The following is a 24427-nucleotide window of genomic DNA, read 5'->3' on the forward strand; positions in this document are numbered from 1 at the left end:
TACATTTCTGAAAACTGTTGTTTGGAAATTATTTGTATTAACCACATTTTCAACAAAATTAATTTCACCCTTTTATTTTGTCTCATAAATGGGTCTTTTATTTCTCCATTTTGACCAAAGAATCATAGGAAATGACCACATGTAAACCACCCCAATTATTTTAAGAAGCTTACTTTTTCTTATTTTATTTTACAGAGCATGCATAGTTAAGTATATATGATAAATTTGATTAAGGTAATCTTTTCTGAGATAGGCATTTTTTAGAAAGATAATTTGCAGAGGAATACTGGGGGAGGTAGGAAGATCAATATAGATCCACAGAAGAAAATACATACCCAGTATTGTGACTAGGCATTCCTGCTGTTTAAGCCCATTTCCCTTTGGATAAAACCCCAGTCCACATACATTAAATTGCAAAGATGCCATCAAATAACTCATTAAATAAGGTGGGTAAACATCCATTCTTTGGATATTTTGAATGCATCTTCCTTTTTGTCAACCCTCTCTTATTCTTCCAAGTTGTTCTAAATAACAAAACTCAAAGAGATTTGTATGTAATTACTAGATAATGGGGAAGGCAAAGGATCTAGAATGGAAATATGGAAAAAAGAGAAACAATTTCACAGGACAGAGCAATGAAGACCTGGAAGCCAAGAGAGAAGTCTAAGCACCTGGTGCAGGAGATGGTGAAAAGCGAAATTTACAAATCATGCTTCTACTTTCAGTATTCAAACAGCTCTCTGGATTTCTTTCCTCTGATTGGAAAGCTGAACCAATTTTATTCCAAAAACTGAAAGTGAAAAGCATTACAGAAATAACTTTTGTATTAAAAAAAAAAAAAGTGTCGGGACACCTGGGTGGCTCAGTCCTCGGCCAGCCATGAGCATCTTCTCCCTCTACCTGCAGCTCCCCCTGTTTGTGCTCTCTCTCTCTCTGACAAGTTAATAAAATCTTTTAAAAAAGTGCCAAAGTCAAACTGTATCTTATGCAGTTCAAGACTGAATAAATGCTATGATTCCAATCATTATATTTATCCATGAAACAATGTCTTGCACATAGTAGACATGCAGTAAATATCTGTTGAATGAATGAATAAAAGCAACCTTTTACTCTAATTCTCAAGTAGGAGATGGCACTTCCTACTAGCAGCAGTTGTTTTTATTTTTTAATTTTTTTTCTATTTTAGCTCTTCAATATTATTCCTCAAGGAAGCTGACAAACTGAAATCTGTTACATTAATGCCAGCAGGGATATATGTGTGTGAAGAGAATAAGTAAACATTTATTGTACTTGACGGCTCAATGGACCATCCGCGTGAGCTCTTTAAAGACCTGAAAATACTTGGCAGTATTTATACTTAGGGTGAACTCTGCAAATACTATTTGTGGATTTTATCCTTTGAAAATTTCTATTTTTTGAATCACTTGAGATTTTTCAATTCAAAACCGTTGGACTAATCTGTAACTATGTAGCTCCTTTTTCTTTTGTAATGAGTTAATCTCTTAAAATTTTGATTAAAATTTTGATGTTAGGTTTTCAGTTGCGATCAGTGTCAAAATAACTTCCAAGGACAGATTTAATAACCAGCACTTTTTAAAAAAAATAACTGTATTCTTCCTAATCTTAGCAAAAATAACAAAAACATTGACAACTGCCACTTTTTGAGAGTCTGATATGTGACAGTTCCTTTTTTGGTGTTCTATATATTAATACATATATGGTTTTACCTTATAGAGAAGAGGAAGGCAAAGCAGAGAGAGATAATGTTTTACAAAATCATGCAGATCATACATTTTTGAACTGAGATTCAAACCCAACACCCAAGCTATTCTACAATGATAGACTAAATCCCCCAAATTTATATTTAACTTGCATAAAATCTTGTGAGATAAATAAGCCAAAGATCGCTTTCTCTTTTTCTTTATTTGGCAGAGATTGGTATTAGAATATTCTGCATCTATATAAATAATTTTATGAGAATAGAAATTCAGACCTAGCAAAAGTTTAAAGATAATCCAATTTGATAATTCTTAGATGTTTTGGTTTTTATATCATCTTACATTCTTAATAATAATCGAAGATCTCTAAAAGCATTTGTAAGATATTTTCATAGGTTTCTTTAATATTTGATTTAATGGGAAGAAGTGGGATTTTCATGTTTCTTCATTCAATCTGCTGTGACATCATCTGTGTCTTGTAACCTCTAGAACACTCTATTGCCCATGTGTGAGAGAATGAAAGCAAAAAAGTCAGATTACCTCTTAGTATTATTATGAAAATAGTTGGACTTCAGGGATCCCCCTATAAGAATGTAGGGGTGTGTGGACCACACTTTGAGAACTACTGATCTGGGTGAAACTCATTTAATAGATAGGAAACTAAAGTGTCCTGTCTGTCTTTTCCTCAGCTCAAGTTGATGATGGGTTAGGAAGGGGCTGCTACTTTCCTTCAAGGATATTAGATATGATAAGTTACATATGGAAATACATGGACATGGTTTTGAGGGGGTCTGTTTTTTACCTCCCTCCCATTCCTAGTAATGGCACAACAGTCTACCCAAACCACCCTAGTAGAACTGTCCTTGCATAGGTCATCAATGACTTTTGTCGTTAAATTTACTAAACACTTTTTAAAGTGTTAACTATTACTTCTTTGTTAACTAGCAACCCTTGACAGGGCTGATCACTCCCCTCACTTTGAACCCTCAGTTGACCTGATCCTTCCATGATCTCACGCTCAGTGGAAGCACTGTCTCCCCCTAGCTGCCCAAACCAGAAACCTGGGAAACTTCCCTGACTCAGCCCCCTCTTCCTCACCAAGTACTGTCGGTACTTTCTCAAAAATCTCTCTCTGCTTCTGTCTCTGCCTACCATCTTGTCCTGCACACACATCTTGGCCTTTCCTAACCTGCTTTATTACAACTGTCTTCCAACTCTTTCTTCCTCTAGTTTTAGCTCTTCTCTTCCCTCCTCTATACTGAAAATCTGAGTGATTCCTTTTTTTCTTTTCTCTTTTTTTTTTTAGAGAGCGGCGGGAGTGGGGGGGGGCGGTTAGTGGGGAGAGCTTAGAGGGAAAGAGGGAATCCCAAGTGTGGAGCCCAACATGGGGCTCCATCATGACCTAAGATCATGACCTGAACCGAAACCAAGAGTCGGATGCTTAACCAACTAAGCCATCCAGGCATCCGAGTGATTCTTTTGATATGTGGATTCCAAGTGGGCACTTTCCACTACCCTTAAGACATTAACTCTAAAATAATTTTCATGGGATTCTTAAGCAGCCCCATGCCCTCTTAAATTATACTTGTCACTACTTCTTCCTTGCTTCTTAAGATTCGTTGCCCACGCTCTCTCACCTCCCTGCCAGTATTAAAAAAAAAATAAATGTTTTCCTATCTATTCCTTCCACTCTTACTCTTTTTATTCGGGTATTAACGTAGATGTCACTTCCTCTGAGTAATTTTCTTGAGCATTCTCATTCCGAGTTCGATGATTCTGCTATATTCTTCCTCGATAATTGCACTTTCTTCACCAAAATATTATTTGTCATTTTTCATTTATAATTGCTGTTTAATAAACTTTACCTGTCCTCCCCCATATATTTTTAACATGGTATGGGCAGGAAGTTTGTCTATTTTACTTTTTATTATATTACCAATATCTAGAACAATTCTTGACCGATGGTAAGAATTTAATAAACATTTGTTTGATGTGGGAATAAATGAACGATGTCTTCTTTTCTTTCCCTTATTCCTACAGTCAGCTTTATTTACAGTTTTCTGATTCACTTTTCCCAATGAAGTTGGAATTTATTCTTTGAATTATTTTGTCTTATACCACTAGCTAATATAATACAGTTACTATACTATAATATCGTTATGCCAAAGTGGTTCAGAAAGTGAACTACCATATGACACTTACCTGAAATCAGACCTATCTTTGGAAATTGGCCTCACTTTTTGATGACCAGGAAAGTCACCTGGAAAGATTGTTAAAAATACACATGCATGAGTCATATCCTCTGCTGATTCTGATTCAGCTGTTTAGATTATAAGCAGCTGCATAGATTACTCTCATACCTTCCAAGTTTGGGAGCCATTGCCTTACTGCAATTATACTCTGGTTTATTTATAAACAGTAGTTAAACAATGATTCCCATATGCAAATAAATATATAGACTTTTATACATATTTGGGGGGATTTTATAAGCTCAGTGTTAAACTACTATAGGTGTTATAAATTCAAATATTTGTTTTCACATTTGTTTAGCTCATTAACATCTGTACTCATTATAGACATGTTAATTCTCTAGATTGAATTGTGTTTAATGGGTACATTTAATATCAATTATGTAATATTTATTTCACTATAGTTAGTAAATATTTAAATTTATAAAACAAAATGAGACAATTGCAGTATACTGTGTAATTTATGCAACCATTATTTATAGAATTTTAAGTGGCAAAATTCTAAAAAAAACTTGTGATGAAGTAAGTTTTGTGGAACAATATTTTAAAAGCAAAAGATACTAGGTATATTTGTGAATTTACACATTTTTTAAACTGTATATCTCATTTGAGGATGAAAATACTGAAAACTAGTCATCTTACTTTTATTAACTATGTTGCAACATATTGAAGTGTACCATTATATGTATGAAGGTCTATTTATTTAAAAATTGAATAAAAAAAGTATTAGATTTAGATTTTACTCTCTGGATCATATGTTATTTTAATACACAGATTTTTTACTCATTTTAAGATATATTTTTATTCCTGTTATTACAGTTTCCAAGTAAAGTAACACACACACACACACACACACACACACACACCACCACCACACACACACATTCACAAAAAGAAAGCTCCAGATTAGTTATTTACAAATATATTACTTTATTATTATTTATTCCACTAATATTTATGAAGGTAGTTCTTCAGGAAAGATAGTAATCTAGAGAAATACAGAGATGAGATGGAAAACCTACTCTGTTTTTTCTCTAATATTCTTTTTCTCCCCCTGTTTCATTAAAGGTCTCATTCGTTTGCAGGAGCTCATCAAAGCTCCATCAAGGTACAATCTTCGACTTAAAATCCGTCAACTCCCTGCTGATACAAAGGATGCAAAACCCTTACTAAAGGAAATGAAAAGAGGCAAGGAATTCCATGTAATCTTTGACTGTAGCCATGAAATGGCAGCAGGCATTTTGAAACAGGTAATCTTTAACTTACTTAAATTCTTGGCTTCTTTATTACATTTGCATTTAAAGCATGTTTTTTTTGTTGCTGTTGTTTGGTTGGTTGTTTTTCTTTTTAGAGAGGGGGATGGTGAACACGAGTGGGGAAGGGGCAGAGGGAGATGGAGAGAAATCCTCAAGCAGCCTCCCCACTAAGGGCAGAGCCTGACTCTGAGCTAGATCCCAGGACCCTGAAATCGTGACCCTAGCCAAAATCTGGAGTCCAACCCCTAATGGACTGAGACCCTCGGTTGCTCCCTTTTTTTTTTTTAAATCAAAGTGTTATTTTCACAAAGTTAAAATGAGTCAGAGAAATCACCTTGATGTAATTTTCTAATAAAAAGTCTGACATTTGCTTTTAATTAATTGTCTTAAAGGAAAAGTAATGCAAATATTGATGGTCTTCAGAACACATTGTTTGAAGTTCTGAGGTTACTTTCAAGTGGCTACAAAGCTGTTTGCTCTCATGAATGTTGGTTATTGAGGTAGATATTTCTATTTTGTACTGAAATGAAGGAATAAACTGAGAGTCAATGATTGAGCATCTCAACTATTACAATCAACCCATTGAAAAAAGAGAAAAAAGATTTGCTATTTAGCTGGCATCTTCTAGGAGATGCCTTACACATTAGATCTTATTTAATCATGGCTGTGATCCCACGAAGTAGAGACTATCTCCACTTCAGAGTTGAGGAAACAGTCTTCGAAAGATTGAGTAACTTGATCAATGACCAAAAGCAAGAAAAACAGAGAGATTCATATTTCACTTAGTGATGTTAAGTATTCATTTCAGAATAAAGCATTGTCTGACTCAAAAGATAATACTAAATCGATCAAAGGAAATAATTCATAGCAGTGAAATCTTTTAATGTTGCTTCTGCACTGTTCCAACCTAACAGCACACTGCAAAGCAGCAATTATTATTCTCCTATATATTACAGATGAGGCAAGACATGGATGTTGGGGGTTAAATGGCTAGTATGAGCCCATATACTTACTATGCAATAAAGTCTAGATTTGGACTCAAGTCTTTTGGACTTTGTTTTTTAAGTTCTTTTATACATACTGGCTGATATCACAGTGGCTTGGGATTAGTCAACTGTCCTAAAACCTCTCATGTATAAGATAAAATATCTCTACTGGAGAATTATGCAGATTCAGATGTCAAATTATATCCCATAAAATATAACTATCAACAGTAAATGCCTGTTATAACATGGTTAGTTTATTAAGCAGATGTTTGTCTAATCTTCCACTATGAATGTTGGTTTCATTACAGTAAAATCTTTAATTGGATTTGGAAAATTGCTCTAGTGTTATATTTGGGTAGTAAAGCATATGAAATTTGGGTGTGTTTTTGTTTCTTGGGTTTTTTTGGTAGTGGATAAAATGAATCAATAAAGTAAGTAGTGAAATCTAGAATACGGATTTGTTTTTCATATATACCAAAAACAATTCTTGCTCATATTTAAAATATATAGGCTTGGAAAGGAGAGCTATCCTTTATGCCCAGAGTGAGTAACACTCTGCAATTTGTCAGGGACAGAGCTTTGGTAGGTTTTCTCTAGGCTTCCAGCAAGTATGTAAATGATCAGTTGTCTTGTCTCTAGAGTAACTGACTTATTTTGCATATCTGAGAGGTTATAGTACCCATCAACCTTAATAATAGAATTGCCATTCTGCCTTCTATTTGATATATCCATTATTTTATAATTGTTTTCTTATATGTAAACTACTCTGCAAAATGAAAACACAATTAAGATAATATTTAAAATATATACAGGGGCGCCTAGGTGGCTCAGTCGGTTAAGCATCTCCCTTCAGCTCAGGTCATGATCTCTGGGTCCTGGGATGGAGCCCTGCCTAGAGTCAGGCTCCCTGCTCACTGGGGAGCCTGCTTCTCCCTTTCCCTCTGCACACGCTCTTTCTCTCTCTCTCTCAAATAAATAAATAAATAATCTTAAAAAAACATAAAATAAATACAACAGAAAAAGTTAATAATTTTAGTAAGATTAGTGGATGAACAATCAGAGCAAAGGTAACATGATAATATGATAGTTAAGATGAATTCAGAGTAACATTATTACACAGAATGTATGTTTTTAGATTCTGTAACACTAACAAACCACATATATGGTATTTGTTCCACATATGGATCTCAGTTATTCTAGAAACCAATCCAAGAAGAAAGCAAATAGCTTCCTTCTTATAAATGAAGCAGTCCATTTAATAGGACTCTATTTTATGATTTATGAAATTTTTCTGAGATTTCTCAACATCGGTTAATGACAGAAGTCCAAAGAGATGGTATAAGACTTGGAGAGCAGGCATAGATGGGCTTTCAGCTTGTCTGGCTTAATCTAAGAACGAATATTAGAAGTATCCAGAAATATGGATCGGTTTATCAGGTTAGCCTTATTTGTTTCATTGTTTTATTTATTTAAACTAAGTGAGCTTTTCCTAAATATTGAACAAAAGAGAATTTGAAGTTTTCTTCCCTGAAAGCTTTGAAAGTGAGTGAAGCTTGGGACTGGCTCTTTGTACTAATTGGTATACATGCCTTAATAACAAAAGATTCCTCCTCCACCCAAATTTGTCAGAGAATTCCCTATGGCAGGGTCAAGATGATCTGCAATTAAACCTCACAAGGTCATTCTATCACAGAGAAAAAGTATTATTAAGACCTTGAAAGTCTGGATTAGAGAGGGTGAAATCAAAATTTTTATATTGGAAAAATGTAAAATCAGATTCAAATAAACTCCCACAGCAGCAAGAAGAAAATTAAATTAAAGTTTAAGAAATATGTATGAAGTTCATCTCTTCAGTTGTTAGCTTTGAGCAATATAACTTCTGGATATAACCTGAAGGATAACTGCAAATTATATGCCTAGATGTGTTAGTTTGTCATATGCTATTGTTAACACTACACTAATTAAATATTGGGAATTTCTAATAAGATTTTGAATTTGGAAAAATGAATTTGTGGTGTTTCTTTCCAGGAGGGATAATACAGTACAACTGATTTTTCTATTGTATATCCAATTTTTCTATTGTGACTACTCTCATATTATTTATACACAAGAAGATATTAATTTTATTATTAATGTGGTTTGGAGTGTGCATACAGTTCATTTAAAAACAGTGGTAAGACATAAATGTTATAATTTAAAAAACATCCAGAACAAGCTTGTAGTGTTTAAATGTGGTGTCTCTCCAGATGGGATGAGAGCCCCAAATGTGGGGCAACAACTGGTTGGAAGCCAGTGGCGGGGGTGGGGGTGGGCAGTGAAAATAATTCACGTAAGCCAGAACAAAGGAGACAGAAGTTTATTGAATATACCATAAGGGAGTGGTGGGCAGAACAGCAAAAGAGAGGCTGTTTGCTACGAGGCAGTGGGTGGAAGCTATTTTTAAAGAAGGAAGGTGAGGAGGTATGGCAACGTATGGAATTTTCCCTTTGTTGGTAACTGTGCCTAGTTGTAAGGATCCCATTGGTCAGTTAGGGCCTATGGATATCTTGAGGTGAGTTGCCTGTTGGGGCTATCTGTATTCATCCTGGTAATCATTACTGTGGGCCCCTTTGCCTTCATCAGGTTTCCATTGCTCAAGCCTGTTGTCTAAATTCTACAAAGTTCTTTTTCAATCGCACTGGAAATTATTAATTTATCTTTCAATGGAGTATCCCTGTTGTCTATTTTTGTTGATGTTACAGTGTAGGTACTCGATCAAAAATAACTACCCTTTTCTATTTTGAGCACATATCCTAGTCCATAATTGATTCTTATTTTCAGAATCAGAGGCTGAAGAAGGTCAATGAAAGGCATAAGCAGTCCTCAGTTACCCCTACAGATTTCTTTTCGAGGTGTTGAAGAAGAGACCTGTGGCTAGTGCAGAACACCCATGTCAGAAGCAAACCACTCTCCCTACCACCATCTCCTTAACCCCTTCCATTCTTCCCTCCACAACACAATTTTCAGTACTGGCTTGAGATGCTTGAGGTTTTCAAACTATCAAGGAAAAAAACAGGCAAAAATTTTAAAGATTATATAGATCCTATAATGGATCTACATCTTTGGGAATATAAAATATGCCATTTTATAAAATGGCATATTATGTCCAAACTTCAAGAGTTAGAGACCTAGAGTTCAGGTTTATCCACTATCTCAATTTGTTGGCCGGTTTATTCATTCTTATTCTGTCCTACTTTCCTACCTATAAAATAAGTGTAATAATAGGACCTACCTCATAAGGTTTTTAACGAGGCTGTCAGGAAGCAAGAATTCCTTCCCCTTCAAGGGCCCTTCTAGCTGGACTAAGAATCAAATTGACATGAGAGAGATTAACAGGAGAAAAACAAATTTAATATCATACATGTAGGGAATCCACACGGACATGGAAATTCCAAAGACAGTCTGGCAAAATGAGTTATGTATGTCATGCGGAGCTAAGGAGAAGAGGGACTTCAGAGGAAAAAATGCAATTTATAGGGCGAGAAGAAGAGCAGATGTTTGGTAATTAGAAGTTTGTCCTGCCATTCTGATGGATCACTCAGATAAAATTTATCTCTGCTAATAACCCTTATTCTGGGAAAGATCCCCAATTTAGGTTTTTCTATGTAATTAAGGGAGGGGCAAAAGTTTCTCTTGAGCCCAGAGGATTTCCGTTGCCTTCAGCTCAGAATATTGTTCATGCCAAAGTGACCCATCTTGGGTCTGCTTCCCTTCAGCCTCTACAAGGCTTAAACTGATTAAAATATGCAATATGCTTAGACTAGTACTTAACACATTTTAGGCATTGTGTGCTGTTTATAGTTGTACATCTGAATCACTGTTTCTTTCAGTTATCTTTGTATCTCTATACCTGTTGAGTTGATAAAATAAAAACTATTGACAAGGATAATGCTGAGCTGTCATTGCACAGTGCTGGAGTTGAGAAACCTTTGGTGCATATCCATCAGAAACAAAGAATACCTTCTACAAAGATAATCTTATAAACCTTTATCTAATAAGAGAAATTTTCTCTTATTTTAGGATTCAGACTTCATCAGAGTGTTACTGGCTCATACAATCTTTGTCCATTCAGGAAATGTAATTTGATAATATGCACGCAATACCACTGTGCGTGTGTTGGGGCCGGGGGGCAGTTCACCAAGGAAGACCAAATATGTATTCTTATTCTAAATCCCAATGTCACAATTTCTAAATTCCTTTTTTCTGTTTAATTCTTTGCTGCTGCCTTTTATTAACAAATGTTCCTCCCTTTTAAAAGTATATTTTATATGTTCCAAAAATTTTCACAAATAGCTATTCTTTCTTAACTGAACAACTCACTTCTAGATACCCAGATTTTATCTTAGCTAATTGGTTAACACCTACCTGTGAGCACAGGATACATAGGGTAGAGCTGGGGCAGCTATTTAGCAAATGAATTTGTGTAGTTAGTGTTTTATGGAAGAGTATTAGGTGCACCTGAGAATACTCGTTTCCTACTAAGAGCTCTTCATTCAGCTCAAAAATGCATCATTTTTCAATTATCATCACCAACTACTGTTCATTGATAAACAGCTATTTCAAAAGTGTTCTCATTTTCAGAGGAAAAATTGACAGTTCTGTGACTGGAAGTTCTAATCCGAAAGTCCATAATTTAAGACTGATAGTCTAAAATTGACAAGGACTGTAGAAGTATGAAATAAAATAGTAATTTGCAACTGGTCTATTAGTAAAAGTAAAAAACATTTCTTTGTACTTTTGGAATAACAGTGGTGATTTACAGTTGCTTCATCAATGCTAAGGAAAGTCTCTAAAGTGCTAAAAAAAATTCCTACTGGCATTGGACTTTATAGCCTTTTTTTCCTAATTGAATAAAAGTGATCCGTCCAAATGGCGTTCCTCATTAGGGTATTTGTAGTAGAGACATTACAAATATAATGAACTAAGATGTGCTAATTTCAGGTTTGTGTCAAATTTAACGCCTCCTTTAATATGTAAAGCCATAGCCTTTACAATTGGAAACTTTTAACTAATGGCTTTTCTATCAAGAAAATTGGTTCAGAAATTCCTTCAGTAACCACTAATCTTCCTTAACTATGGCGAAAAGATTTAGTTTGACCTGAATATTATACTCAGATTCTTCATTACATCCTACTATTTTATTATTGACATATTTCATAATGTGTACCTTAAATATTAATTTTTTTTTTATTTTTTACTTCCTAGGCATTAGCTATGGGAATGATGACAGAATATTATCATTATATCTTTACCACTCTGGTAAGTAACTTATTAAAGCATAAAGTTAATGCTCTAAATTTTATTATTATGACTTTTCAGTATGGAAAATGGGTTTTTGAGTGAGAAATAATGACTAGCACCTTTGTAGTTGTCATTTATTTTATTTCGATAAAACTCAAGAGGAATTGATCCTCATGGGGAATAATTTTTGGTGGGAAGCTGATGATTTTGAAATAATATTATTTCAGATATCAATTCAAAATATATCTTATTTATATGTTACTTTAAAGAACTTTCAGAACATAATAGATTTTAAAATTAGTTTGCTGAGAAATCAGTGTTTTAGAAAAGCACACATTTTTTTGTTGTTATCTCAGTTCTATTTACTTTACAAAAAAACAGATTCATTGAAACTGCTCTTTCAGTAGACTAAATTTTCTATCCTGTTTTTGCCTATGTTTAGTTGGATTTTTAAAAGTCAGTCTGACTTAATTTAAAATTAGCAAATTGAATGTTACCTTTATCGTTTGTCTTTACATACCCTCCACGCAGTTTTTTCTTAAATATGCATGAAAATATGACCTTACCCTTGTCAAACCTACTTACTCTTAGTTCTATTTCTTTACTAATATGTTATCCTGATTTTCCTTCTGTGAAACGACTGTCTGTCTCTGTCATTAATTTTTCCCTGCTGTAGGGGTAGAAAATTTGTCCTTCTTCCCTTCTAGGTTCTTTGGCTGGTCTAATAATTAAATTGACATAAAACAGATTAATGGGAGAAAAAAACAAATTTAATTTCATATGTAAGGCGCCCCAAAGATATGAGACTCAAGGTCAGGTCACGTAATTGAGCTAAGGAATGGGATGAGGGACTGGGGCTTCAAAGGGGAGGAGGGTAATTCACAAACCGATAAGAAGAGCAGATATTTGTTAATTAGAAGTTTGCCCTGCCATGCAGAAAGATCTTTCAGATAAAAAAGTTATCTCTAGTAATAGCTTTTTTTTTTCTGGTACTGGCCCCCTACATAAATTCTTTTAGGTAGTTAAGGCAGACATTAAATTTTTCGAGTTTACTGGGTCTTGATTGCCTTCAGATCAAAGTAATCCACATGCTCAAGTGGTATAATTGGGGGTGGCATATTCTGTTCCCCTTTATTGCCTTGTTGACCCAAGTATGAGAATATCTCCAAGTTTGAGGCTTCACTCTATTTTCCTTTTTCCACTTCAGTGATTTTCTTCAGAACCGGTATGTATTTAGAGCTTCAATTATTACCTTCATTGAAATGAAATCTAAATGTCCCTTTGAGTTGTTATATACTGCTACATTACAGAACAAGTCTAACTGTTGTCATATTAATTTCAAATTATTTAAACCTTAATGTATTGTCCTCTAAATTGACCCCTCTCTGACTTCCTTCAAAGCTTCCATTGTCTAACTCCTACATCATCACCAAAATTCGACTGTTTTTTCCTCCATACTGTCTCTAGCATGCATCTCCATTCCCACAATGACCAGTCTAACCAATGCTTTCTGTTAACTCAGACGTATTCTGATTGGTCTCCTTGATTTTAGGAGTCTTAAAGCTACCAGATCAAATTACTACAGTAATTGTAGTAATTACAAATTACAGTAGCTTCCTGTAATAACAACTCTCCTCCAATAGAGATTCTTCACACAGTAGTTTGTATTTTACGGGTATACTACCTTCACTCTAATAGAGGTATTACTTCCTACCAGGTCACTTTTTACAGCCTGTAAGAAACTTAGTGATAGGCTGGAGGGGTGGGATTGGAAGCCTTTACTCATCAGCAAATTATATTTCAATGCAGTTACAACTCAGTTCCACCATAATCATAAGATTTTAGAGGAATCAAAAGTATCTCTTAATAAGAAAAAAATTTTAAATAGTTTAGGATATATAGAACTCATTAGCCTATAATTAAAGGCCTTGTTTTTAGTTTGATTTTAAGCTAACTTTCCTATTTTTTTTGATGCTATTCTCCTTCATCAATCCTCTTTTACAGCAAAACTGATCTAGCTCAGTCTCCTGAATAAGTTTTATGTTTTCTAATTTTTGTGCCTTTACTGACACTTTGAGTGACATCCTTCTTCCTTTTGCCTATCAAAAGCCTGGCCATTCTTTAATGGAAGCTTAGATCCCATCTGCTCTATGAAGTTATTCTTGACTACAAAAATTGAAAGTTATTTGTCTTGCTTCTGACTCCTTGCACTTATTGCTTCTACTCTTTTGCCCCTTAGTGTGTGTGAGTGAGTGTCACCTTGGCTAGACTGCAAATATTGAAAATAAAAACCTAAAACTCCCTCATATTTTTCACAGCACAGAGCACAGTTCAGACCAGTATCATCTGCTCTCCACTGAATTTTACTTCTATTTTGTAGTTTATGTAGCTGTATAAATCCAAGACAGACCTCACAGGACCAATGGCATTACTTTTGCTCTGGTTCCCAATATTGTCTGTAAGATCTGAGAGTTAGTTAATGCCAGCTTGAAAGAGGGCAGGGGTTCCACATGCTGCATGTGCTTATGGTGACATACAACTCCTCTGGATGCTTTGGCCTCCTCTCTCCTGGGAAAACCGAAAGGTAAAGCCAGGGCATTCACTACACCTGGAACCCACAACCAAAATCTAAAGGGTTCCCTATGGTGAACTTGTTGGGTAAGGTATTAAAAAAAGGAACTCCAAGAGTTCCATGACCAAAAAGGCCAGTTTTTTTGCCCTCAGCTTTAATATAATTTTCATTAGTTAGAATATTCATATTACATGAACTTTATAACCTAGTCAGTTAAAAAAAAAGAAACAAAAAAACATAATGCATAAAATTTAAGGGCAAGCTATCCTTAACATGGAGAAGAAAGCTTATGCAAATCTTAAATGTAGGTTACAGAAAAGCCTGTTGCTCCATTGGTATAATTAGAATATGATATGTACATGCATATTTATCTAGAATATGCATGTTTGCATTGGAAAAACATAAAAATAGTCTATTTGAATCTTGGTGTTTGTGATGTTTAACATCATTTGAGAAACAATCATGTTAACTATTCTAAGGGAAGTAAGAATAATTGACTATTTTAATTATACGTGTCTGTGAATATACTCTATTGATACCAACACAAAGAAATTTGTCTTTCAGGATCTCTTTGCTCTTGATGTAGAGCCCTACCGATACAGTGGTGTTAACATGACAGGGTTCAGAATATTAAATACAGAAAATACACAAGTCTCCTCCATCATTGAAAAGTGGTCGATGGAACGGTTGCAAGCTCCACCAAAACCCGATTCAGGTTTGCTGGATGGATTTATGACGGTATGAATTCCCACTTACAGATTAGTTTGTGTGTTTCTAAGTAATTTTGCATAAATTGTTAAATCTTCCGTATACAAACTTGGGTTTAACTGTTTGACATTAAAGGCATGATATCAGAACTACTATTGCAAATAATTCTACTAACGATTTCCTAAATTAATTTTATGTGGCAAATTTGTACTTTTATACAAGTATCTCAAAAGACATTACAACTATTGCTAGAATACTACAATGTAGGGATTTCTCTAAGATTAATGAGTGCCATATTAGGATAAATTAGAGCCTGAGAAGAAGACGTTAACCTGATAGTTATACTTTTGATCTTAACTATCGATACACAATTATTCTTTATACTGTTGGTTTGTGATGTCATATGGATGACCTACATCACACAAAAATCTCCTTTGAGTTATTCACTCTTTAAGGCTTAAGACTAACCAATAATCACACTTGTTACTTTCAAGTCCTTGTTTAAACGTAGAAACTGGATTAATGCAGAAACTATAAAAGAGGGTACATTCTGGTATAAGTTTAGCTGTTTATACCACTGCTGCCAATGAAAACCTAATGGAAGACACATATAAAATTTAAAATTTTCTGACATGTTTGTTAAAAAATGTAAAACAAAAAACAAGTAAAAATAAATATTATTTTACTTAACTGATTATATTAAAACTACTATTATTTGAACAGTTAATATAAAAATTATGACAGATATTTTGCATTTTCTTTTTGCTACTAAGTCTTTGAAAGTTGTCTTTGACACCATACATATTAATTCAGACTAGTCACATTTCAAGTGCTCAATAGCCAAATGTAGGTACTAGCCACCTTGTAAGACCAGGTAGGTTTATACTATACTGTTTTTATACCATACTATTTAAGCAAATTATAAATGTCTGATAGATTCTCATTAAATCTGTTTTCTATACACCAAATTATTGCTACATTTTAGGAACTAGCTAAGCATTTTGGCAATATTTACATTTCCTAGGTCATTACAACCTGCTTTTATTAAGTGTCTGTCTAAATGGAAATTTTATAAGCATTACAATCTCTATCCTGATGTGTGGAAAGCTTTTTCTATTATGATAATAATTTTTCCATTAGTTACTGCAATAGAGATTCAAAGTGTGTTTTTAGTGTTGTAACAAAATAAAGGAAAAGTTCCATTATTTTTTCCTTAAAAATAGATTCAGTCATACAAATTGAGTATCTTCATAGAGACTGAAATCATAGTTGCCTTGGTGGTACCAAACTTCTGATGGAAAAAAAAAAAAGACATTTGTTTTCTTTTAGTGAGAAAACAACCTCCTAGAATTTGAGAATGTCTTATACCCACATGAATTTTTTTAAAAGATATAATATGAGGGAAATTTTATTCTTTTGTATAAAAATAGATTGTTGACTAGTTCTAGTATTTTGGTATTAACCTAAGATATATTTGAGAAACTTTATTGGGAGGAAAATAACTAAATAACTTTAAAATAAAGATTTTTTTCTCTAAAGTATATCCAGATTAAAAATAAAATGCGACCTTAAAAAATTACAAATATTATGCTTTATACTCATTGTGAAGATGTTGAATTAAACTTTTGGAACTTTATAAGGAAATGTTATTTTCTAAAATAAAATATGTACTATTCATTATTATTTTAATCATGTATATATACTTTTTCAATATATGTTTTCTAGCTGTCTTTATCATTCTTTAATTTCAGGATAAATATCTTATTATTTGTTACTCTAAAACCATTTTTGAATGATTTTAAGAGAAGTAAATCAATAGGTTTCATGACAATATTAACACTTTTACTTAGCACTTAACTCTAAGACTTCTACTAATGTGTCCAAGGATTACCGTTCTCCTTTATATATCAAAACCACAAAAATTATACAACTTTACTTAGGTATTCTCTGCATTTCTATACGATTCCCTATATGACGCTACATGTCATCCCCTGAAACAAAGTGCTGAATAACTTCTAAGTAGCTTATAGAGACTATTGAAAGACAGATAGGTACAAAGCAGAGGTTATTAATTTCTTGTCTAGGGAGGGCTCTTAAAGGGAATTAACCTTCAGAAGATGGAACAAAAAGACCAGGTGTTAGGAGGAACACAGGCTTGGGTTTTGTTTTGTTTTGTTTCCTAGCCATGAGTCCGTTCCTCCTCAATTCTGTCCTTCTGAACTGGCAGGTGATTTAGTAGGAGTGGATGAGTGATGGAATAAAAATGCACTGATAAGAAAATGAGAAAATTAGCCTATTTATTGAAAATTCTGTGCATTGTGTATAGAACAGATTTTGAAATCTTAGAAGAATATTCAATGCCAACACTCTTACCTTTGTTACAGGCATGAAGTGCTTTCCAAGCGGCATATTAAATTTAAAAAATGAAAATATTCACATATAAGAGATAATTACCTCTTCATTTGTATATTTTTAAGTTACTGCAAAATATAAAGATTTCACCAGAAAACTCGAGATGAGATAAAGTGAAAACATTTTTAAAATAAATGAGCTGAAGATAAATTTACTTGTATGAGCACTTTTCAAATAATATTTCTTATCTAAAAATGTGTACTGGCTATTTATTTTATTTATTTAATAGAGCATGGAACACAAACTATTTTGGAAGTAGACATGAAGTTTGCTGTTAAAATAAAAATGTCTTAAAAATGGATACAGATTGATCACTTTTAAAATTTTTTCTTTTGGAAAATGATAATATCTTTCAAAATCTTCTCATTATATAATATTATATAATGAGAGAAAATATTATATGGAAAGTATTTTCATTATAAACCATTAATTCTTAATTATAAAATAGCACATGATTATTATAAAAATAAAACCAACATAGGATTTGTATAAAAATGTTGCCATATTTATGCCTTGCATGAGTATTATTTTTCTTTTTCATTTAAGATCATATTGTAAGCATTTTCCCAGTCATTAAATGTTTAAGAAAAGGAATTAATAGGTTATTTCCACCATGAATGGAGTCAGGAAGTTAAGAGGAGTCTAGTTAAAAAGAAAAGAATTATAGCCTGGCATTGTAGTGTTGGCAACAGTTCCTTCAGTGAATTCATGAGATCTCAGTGTTTATATATCTCTTGTTCTTTTTTCTCCCGATGGTCCCATAAAGAAATGGGATTATCAGCAAAGTCTCTGGTGCTTGGAGCAAGACCTATTATTATCAGTATCATAGTCATTTGTCAGTATGTAAGATCATAGTGCTTAGACTTTCACATTCTTCCTTCATGTTGAGCTATAAAAGGAAACAATGAATTGGATACATAAGAATTTTTCTGGTTGAGTTAGCATCTTAACTGACCCCTGGGTTAAGTGTTTGTCTGCTAAATGACTATTGAATACAAGACCATTTCTTCTGTACTTGTGGTTTCTTCTATGGTTTGGGGTCATCATAATAAATATATTAATGATATTAGCTCAGTAAAATTTTTATCTCCATTTGGCATAAATCCAACCAAGAGACCAAGTTGCACAGTACATCCAAGCCCAATCTCTTTAAGGAGGAAGTTAAAAAAGCCCAACCCCCTTCCTTCACAAATAAGGGTTTTTTTTCTAACTCACGACGTCACCTTTCTCACGCTTTCCCCAGTGCCTGTGCACTGCTATCCAGTCAGTGTGCTAGACTCCTCCCCAGACACAAGCCCTTACTATAAAACCCTTTTATTACTGTGCATTATCTGCTGAGTATAAGCATATATATGTTTCCATGCTCCTGGGAGTATGGAAGTCCCCTAAGTGGATATTACCATTGTTCTTTACTGCATGATCAGATGACATAGCTCCTAGTCTTCTGCCCAGATGTCTGCCTTTTCCAGGCACAGTTCCCAAGGGGAGGGATTCACTTTTTTGAATCCATCAGAGCTGACAATGGTTGTATTTATTATTGATATATCGAGTTTGCAATCATCTCAATTCAAGAGAACGAAATCCAGTAGAAATACCTCAAGGTCAGTTTTAAGCAATCTAGCTATGTCCTAGAAATCTTTCCCAGTTCCTCCATTATGCCCATGCATATTAATACTAATGGACCTGTACTTTATCTGGTAGTTTAAAAGTACCATTTTTTCTTATATCGATATGTAATACCACACGTATTCCTTGATAGGTAAATTTAAAACACAAGTCGATAATGACTGTGGTGGTTGGCTATATTATTTGGATGTCTACAGGGAGGTTGCTATTTTGGAAATATAAACTCTGGATGCCAATTGCTGTCTCCATTTCCTTCCCCCTCTCTTCACATCCATCAGTCAGTCATCACACACTTTCAAGTCTATTGGCTCAGTATTTTTCTTCACTACATTCTCTTTCACCCCCAGACCCACGCTTTAGTTAAGGACCCCATGATCTCTGCTCTGGCTGTTGTAATAGTCTCCTTCTTGAAGTTCCACTCCTAACATCCCTCCTCTATGGTTACCTTCTTTCTATGTGAACATTGCTAATGACTCCTTGTCATTTACTGGATAAAATTTGTATCCACTTGCCAAGCCTACAAGGCTGTCCATGATCTGGCTTCTCCTGCTTGTCTAGCCTCCTATTTGCCGGCTGCCTGCTCTTTGAAGCCACCCATCTCACCACAGTGCTGTGTCCTCCTCATTTCAGTGCAGGCTGTTTCCACTGCCTGAAATGCCTGGCATATTCCCACTTGTGCTCTAATTTTCAGGTCATCTGTTACCTTTTTTGTGATTTTACCTGTGTGCTCTTTCATTTGTGCACGTTTTGTTTAACTGCGTGTTAAAGTTTAACACTGGTAGTTTTGTTTTCACGTCTCTTTTCCAAAACACTGTAGCTCTCTGGAGGCAAGACCTAGGTTTCATCATCCTTGAAGGCCCTGTACCTAGTTAAGTGCCTGGTGCAAAGTGAATGCATTATGAGGGTGTTCATAATGAAGGAGGGACTGTCTGACTGAATAAATGTGTGCGTTAATTTATTTTAATCACATTACGTCTGTGTTCAAATCACTAGGTTCTCTCATTTTCCCAAATATGTTCTGGACAGCTTTTTTTAAATTTATGTACTTACACTTTGTTGTCAAGTTATCTAATCATTTGGAAAATGCAATTAGGCTAGTGTCAAATATTTGTTAGGCAAATATCTTAAAAGGCAAAAGCTTAGAAACACTTTTGATTAACTAGTGCAAGTTTAGTGAGTTAGAAAAAGAATTTCTCTTCTCCTTTACAAAAAAGTGGAAGTGTTTATGAGAGATGAGTTTTTATGTATTTAAGTTCCAATGTCCTCTTAAAAATTATTTTTCTGTAACAGCAGACCATAGCCCAGAAATTTTATAATTTCTTTCATCATTTGATTAACTTCAAAGATAAATTTTGTATACCCAATTCACGACAGGGAGTTAGCTTATGTACTAAGAGGGCACTAGTGATCACTCCGCTACTGTACAAAGATTTACCTTTAGGAAATAGAATCACAGAGAAATAAAGTATGACCAGGCAGGCTTTCATTTACTCCTGGAACTACAAGCCTGTCCTTGCCACTGTCTTCTTAATTAGCTGGAGCTATTTTCTTCGATTTCATTGAAAAGAGAATATAAGACTTTGCCAGACAGTGAATCAAACGAACTCTCCACTTTTTAATCAGCAGAGACATTTTGAAAATGTTGACTTTATCTTATACCCCACGAAAACACCAAAGATATAAAAAGTAGCAAAATGTTGAATTAATTACTTTTTATTTGATCAATTTTAATTGTGTGTGTGCCGTGTACTCCGGACTTGATACCAGGCACTCAGAATTTGGTGATGAAGATAACACATCTATTTCCTCACAGATCTTAGGGAATTGACCAAATTAGAAGATAGTGTCTTACTGGTCACATCGCACATCTTAGTAGTACAAAAATCATATTCAAACTTTAATTGTTGACTTCTTCCCAATTTTGTGGTTTCTTTGATTGATTTAGTTTCCTAAGTCTTCCTTCAAAATTGTTACAATTCCCTGTTTTCTATTTTATTTTGTGATGGTAAGAGACAAACATATATTTACCAGGAGTTTTGCATAATTTCTTAGTATTTTGCTGAAAAATGTATAACATTTCACAATATTTGTCAACATAACTGCTAGTTTTATTCTTGTCTTTACCACAGAAGAAATATTTAGGAGTCTATATCATAATCAAATATGACAGAAGTATTTGTGTAAGATATTTCAGAGTATGTTATGAAGTCATAAGCACAAAACTCATTACATTTGTATATGATTGATTTAATAAAGAGTACAAGGACATAGAGTTTGTAGCATGAATAACAGAATGGCACTATATTCCTTCACTTTATATACCTATTAATCTTCCATGGTATACTAGGCTGCAAGTTAAATCTGAATATAAATAATTGAGGTGACCTAACAACCTCCATTGTTTCATTAACATACAACATTCCATTTAATTGCCTTTGCTCATTGACAAATTAAATAATCAGCATTTATCTAAAGCTGATAAAGAGTTGGAACTTCCATTTTAAGTAATTGTTCCTGACATGAAAAATGGCAGTTGCAATGAATCATTTCCTTCATAATCATGTTATTTTTTTAGGGCAATTTTTAAACTTTTCACTTAGAAAAAGGAAGGTTGAATCAGGAGACTTTTTTTTTTTTTTTACCTCTTCTACCCTCAAAAGCAAAATTTACCTGTAAAGCACTGATCTAAGATCATGCAATAGACGCTTGTAATGGATTGATACATTTCTGTTCACAATTTCCCTCAGAAATTTTATATTTAATGGCTATATAGTTACATATAGATATAACCAATCACAGATGATGAAAGTAAAGTAAGTGCAGGGCACAATACAAAGGGAATACAAGGTGGTTAAGAAAATAAGCAATAGATTCTTTTGCTAGAGCAGGCAATCAGGTTAGAGGGGGCTAACAACAAGTTTGACATAATGTTCCATTATCTTGGATTAGAGGAAAATGGATTAGGAAACAAGGGGAGAAAAGGTGGGATAAAATTTTTGCATATCAGCTAATTAATAGACATTTATAAATGTACCCATTTAATATATAGTAATTCAGAATAGTTAAAGTCAGGTGCTTGAAATTATTTAAAAGCAGAGAGTAAGAGATGGCACTGAGGCATTTAAATAAGAAGAAATATTATTACTCAGATAAAGTTTCATAATGAACTACAGAAATTCTGGCTAAGAAAGATTAACAATTGCTATAAACCATAGTACTTTCTCTTTATAGGCTATTTCTAAAATAAAAAGAAAGAGTGGATCTATTTCTAAAATGTACAAAACATGTTTTTTGACTGTTTATCTTCAGAATAAAATACACAGAGCTAATCTACATTCTGTATTTGATAAATAGGGGATGGACTGACAAGGAGTGATAAGTACTATCAAAACTATGGTGTTTTGTTTTATTCCATTTTATTCATAATTTTAGAAATTTATTTTAGGAATTTTGTTATTTTTATAATTTTGGAATTTATGTTAAAAAATATTGAAACGTAATACCAGATAAAAGATATCTTGTCCTCACTATAGTCTTTAAATAAAATGCATTTTTAATTTTTTTAAAGTTTATTTATTAATTTATTATCTCTACGCCCAACATGGGGCTTGAACTCATGTGACCCTTAGATCAAAGTTGCATGCTCCTCTGACTGAGCCACGCAGGCACTCAAATTTTTAAATAATAAATAATAACAGAAGTTTCCATTTAAATACTTATATTTATATACATTTTTATATAAAAACAAATATATAAAAGTATATCATGTTTATTACTTATATTTATATAGATTTATATTACTTTTAGATACTATCATGAAAGGTAAGCTATATCCTTATTTATTTACTAGAAAGACAATGTTAGTGGCCATAATATTATTAGGATAATTAGCATTTATAATATATGTCCTCCTATGACACTAAATATATATAAGATTTTGATAGATTTTTTATTAAATATTAACTCAACTACAAAAATATGTATAAACATGCAACATATTTAACTGTAGATATTGTTAATTTTGGACTCAGTATGTCTGTCAAATTTTAACAAATTTTCCTTCTTCACTACTGTGATTTATAACAAATTTCAGCTTGTTTTGTCATGCTCAATTTCAGAAGAATTATTAAGATAGCTAGAGAACCATTGCAAATAAATCAAGAACATGGTATATAATGAAATTTGTTATATATAATAAACAACAATCAAACAATTTACATAAAATGTAAATATATATAACAGTAGATATTTTCCTTTTTTTGTTTTTAAATTACCTACTTCTGTATCTTACCAATACATAAATGCTCTTGCCTGTTTAATCCAAGAATTATCTGACTCTGTTATTAGAAGTAGGAGCATACACATATATGAAGTGTGAATATTAAGGGCCTTCGAATGTATAATAGCCCTAGGAAGTTTGATCGAAACAATGGCTTTGTATATAAACTTTGAATCTGGCTCCTTATGCACGTTACCTTTTGTATAGACAATCTCTACTATAAAATGACCAAACCGTGAAATGTATTTAACACTTACTGCCTCCTAGTACTGTTATTGCCTCATGACGACATCATGGGGCAGTTATAATCCTCATTTTATAGATACAGGTACATAGAATAGGTAGATTATATATAAAGGAAGATCCCTGTTCTATAGTCTGAAGCAAATATAAAGGAATCCTTAAGTATACAGAGGTCAAAGTTAGGCACGATGAATTAGAAACCAGCAAAAAATGTTACATTCTTTGTTTCTTCTTCAACTTTAATATATAGGGTTTCACACCAATTTGGAGTGAGCTGGTGAATAGTTGGTCTATTAAACCGTCCTGTTTTCTTCCCAAATAAATTAAATTAATAAATAGGGATCAGAAGCCAGCATCTGAATCCCATTTTCAACACTTTCCAATGCTGTTACTTTAGGCAAGATACTTAACCTCTTTGGGCCTCACTTGTCAAATAGAAATAATAAATTTTAGTGTGTTGACCTAAAGATTGAAAGGGATAATGAATTAACATATAAAAATATTGGAAACCTACCTGTATTTTTATAATTATAAATTATATTATTGATTCCTCTTAATCTCCTGGTGCCTTCCAAATATAGAATGAATTTTGATGTGGTGCTTATTATTTAATTAATTAAATCATGGGGATGCCTGGCTGGTTCAGTTAGTAGCGCATGCGACTGTTGGGCTCAGGGTCGTGAGTTTGAGCCCCATGTTGCGGATAGAGATTACTTAGAAAAAAGCAATTCATTCATATTGTTTCAACATCTTTTGTTGGCACGCATATCTCTTGTATGCGTTAACACCATAGTAGACGTGCGTGTGTATGTATTTGATGTTTAATCGACATAGAAAACTTCGGAAAATTCATACAGAATCTACTTAGTACTTGAATCTAGTCATCTTCTTAAAAAATGTGCCCAATCACAATAATTTGAAATGTACTATTAGAATGACAAATCCCTACTGAACAAGTTTTTAAATGTAGTTAGAAGTTTACAAAAACTTCTGTTTGTATGTGTCATTTATTTCCTCCCAATGTCAGGCCCCTTCTTTTTTAGATTAAAAAGATGGCTTGTTGGTATAGAATTAAAGAAATTGGATTTTTTGCTCATA

The 24427-nt window shown here is 33.4% G+C and overlaps 1 protein-coding gene across 2 annotated transcripts in view; it reads left to right on the top strand.

Moving 5' to 3' along the window:
• The window catches only part of GRIK2 (glutamate ionotropic receptor kainate type subunit 2), a 635255-nt gene that overhangs the window by 283705 nt on the left and 327123 nt on the right, over positions 1-24427 (top strand). For both annotated transcript variants that reach the window (XM_008704998.1, XM_008704999.2), the window contains exons 4-6: positions 5036-5217; positions 11454-11507; positions 14626-14799. In XM_008704998.1, the coding sequence (XP_008703220.1) occupies positions 5036-5217; positions 11454-11507; positions 14626-14799 (410 nt within the window). The remainder of the gene's footprint in view (positions 1-5035; positions 5218-11453; positions 11508-14625; positions 14800-24427) is intronic.

The sequence above is a fragment of the Ursus maritimus genome, unplaced genomic scaffold, assembly GCF_017311325.1.
Source record: "Ursus maritimus isolate PB19 unplaced genomic scaffold, ASM1731132v1 scaffold_13, whole genome shotgun sequence".
Classification (NCBI taxonomy): Eukaryota; Metazoa; Chordata; class Mammalia; order Carnivora; family Ursidae; genus Ursus; species Ursus maritimus.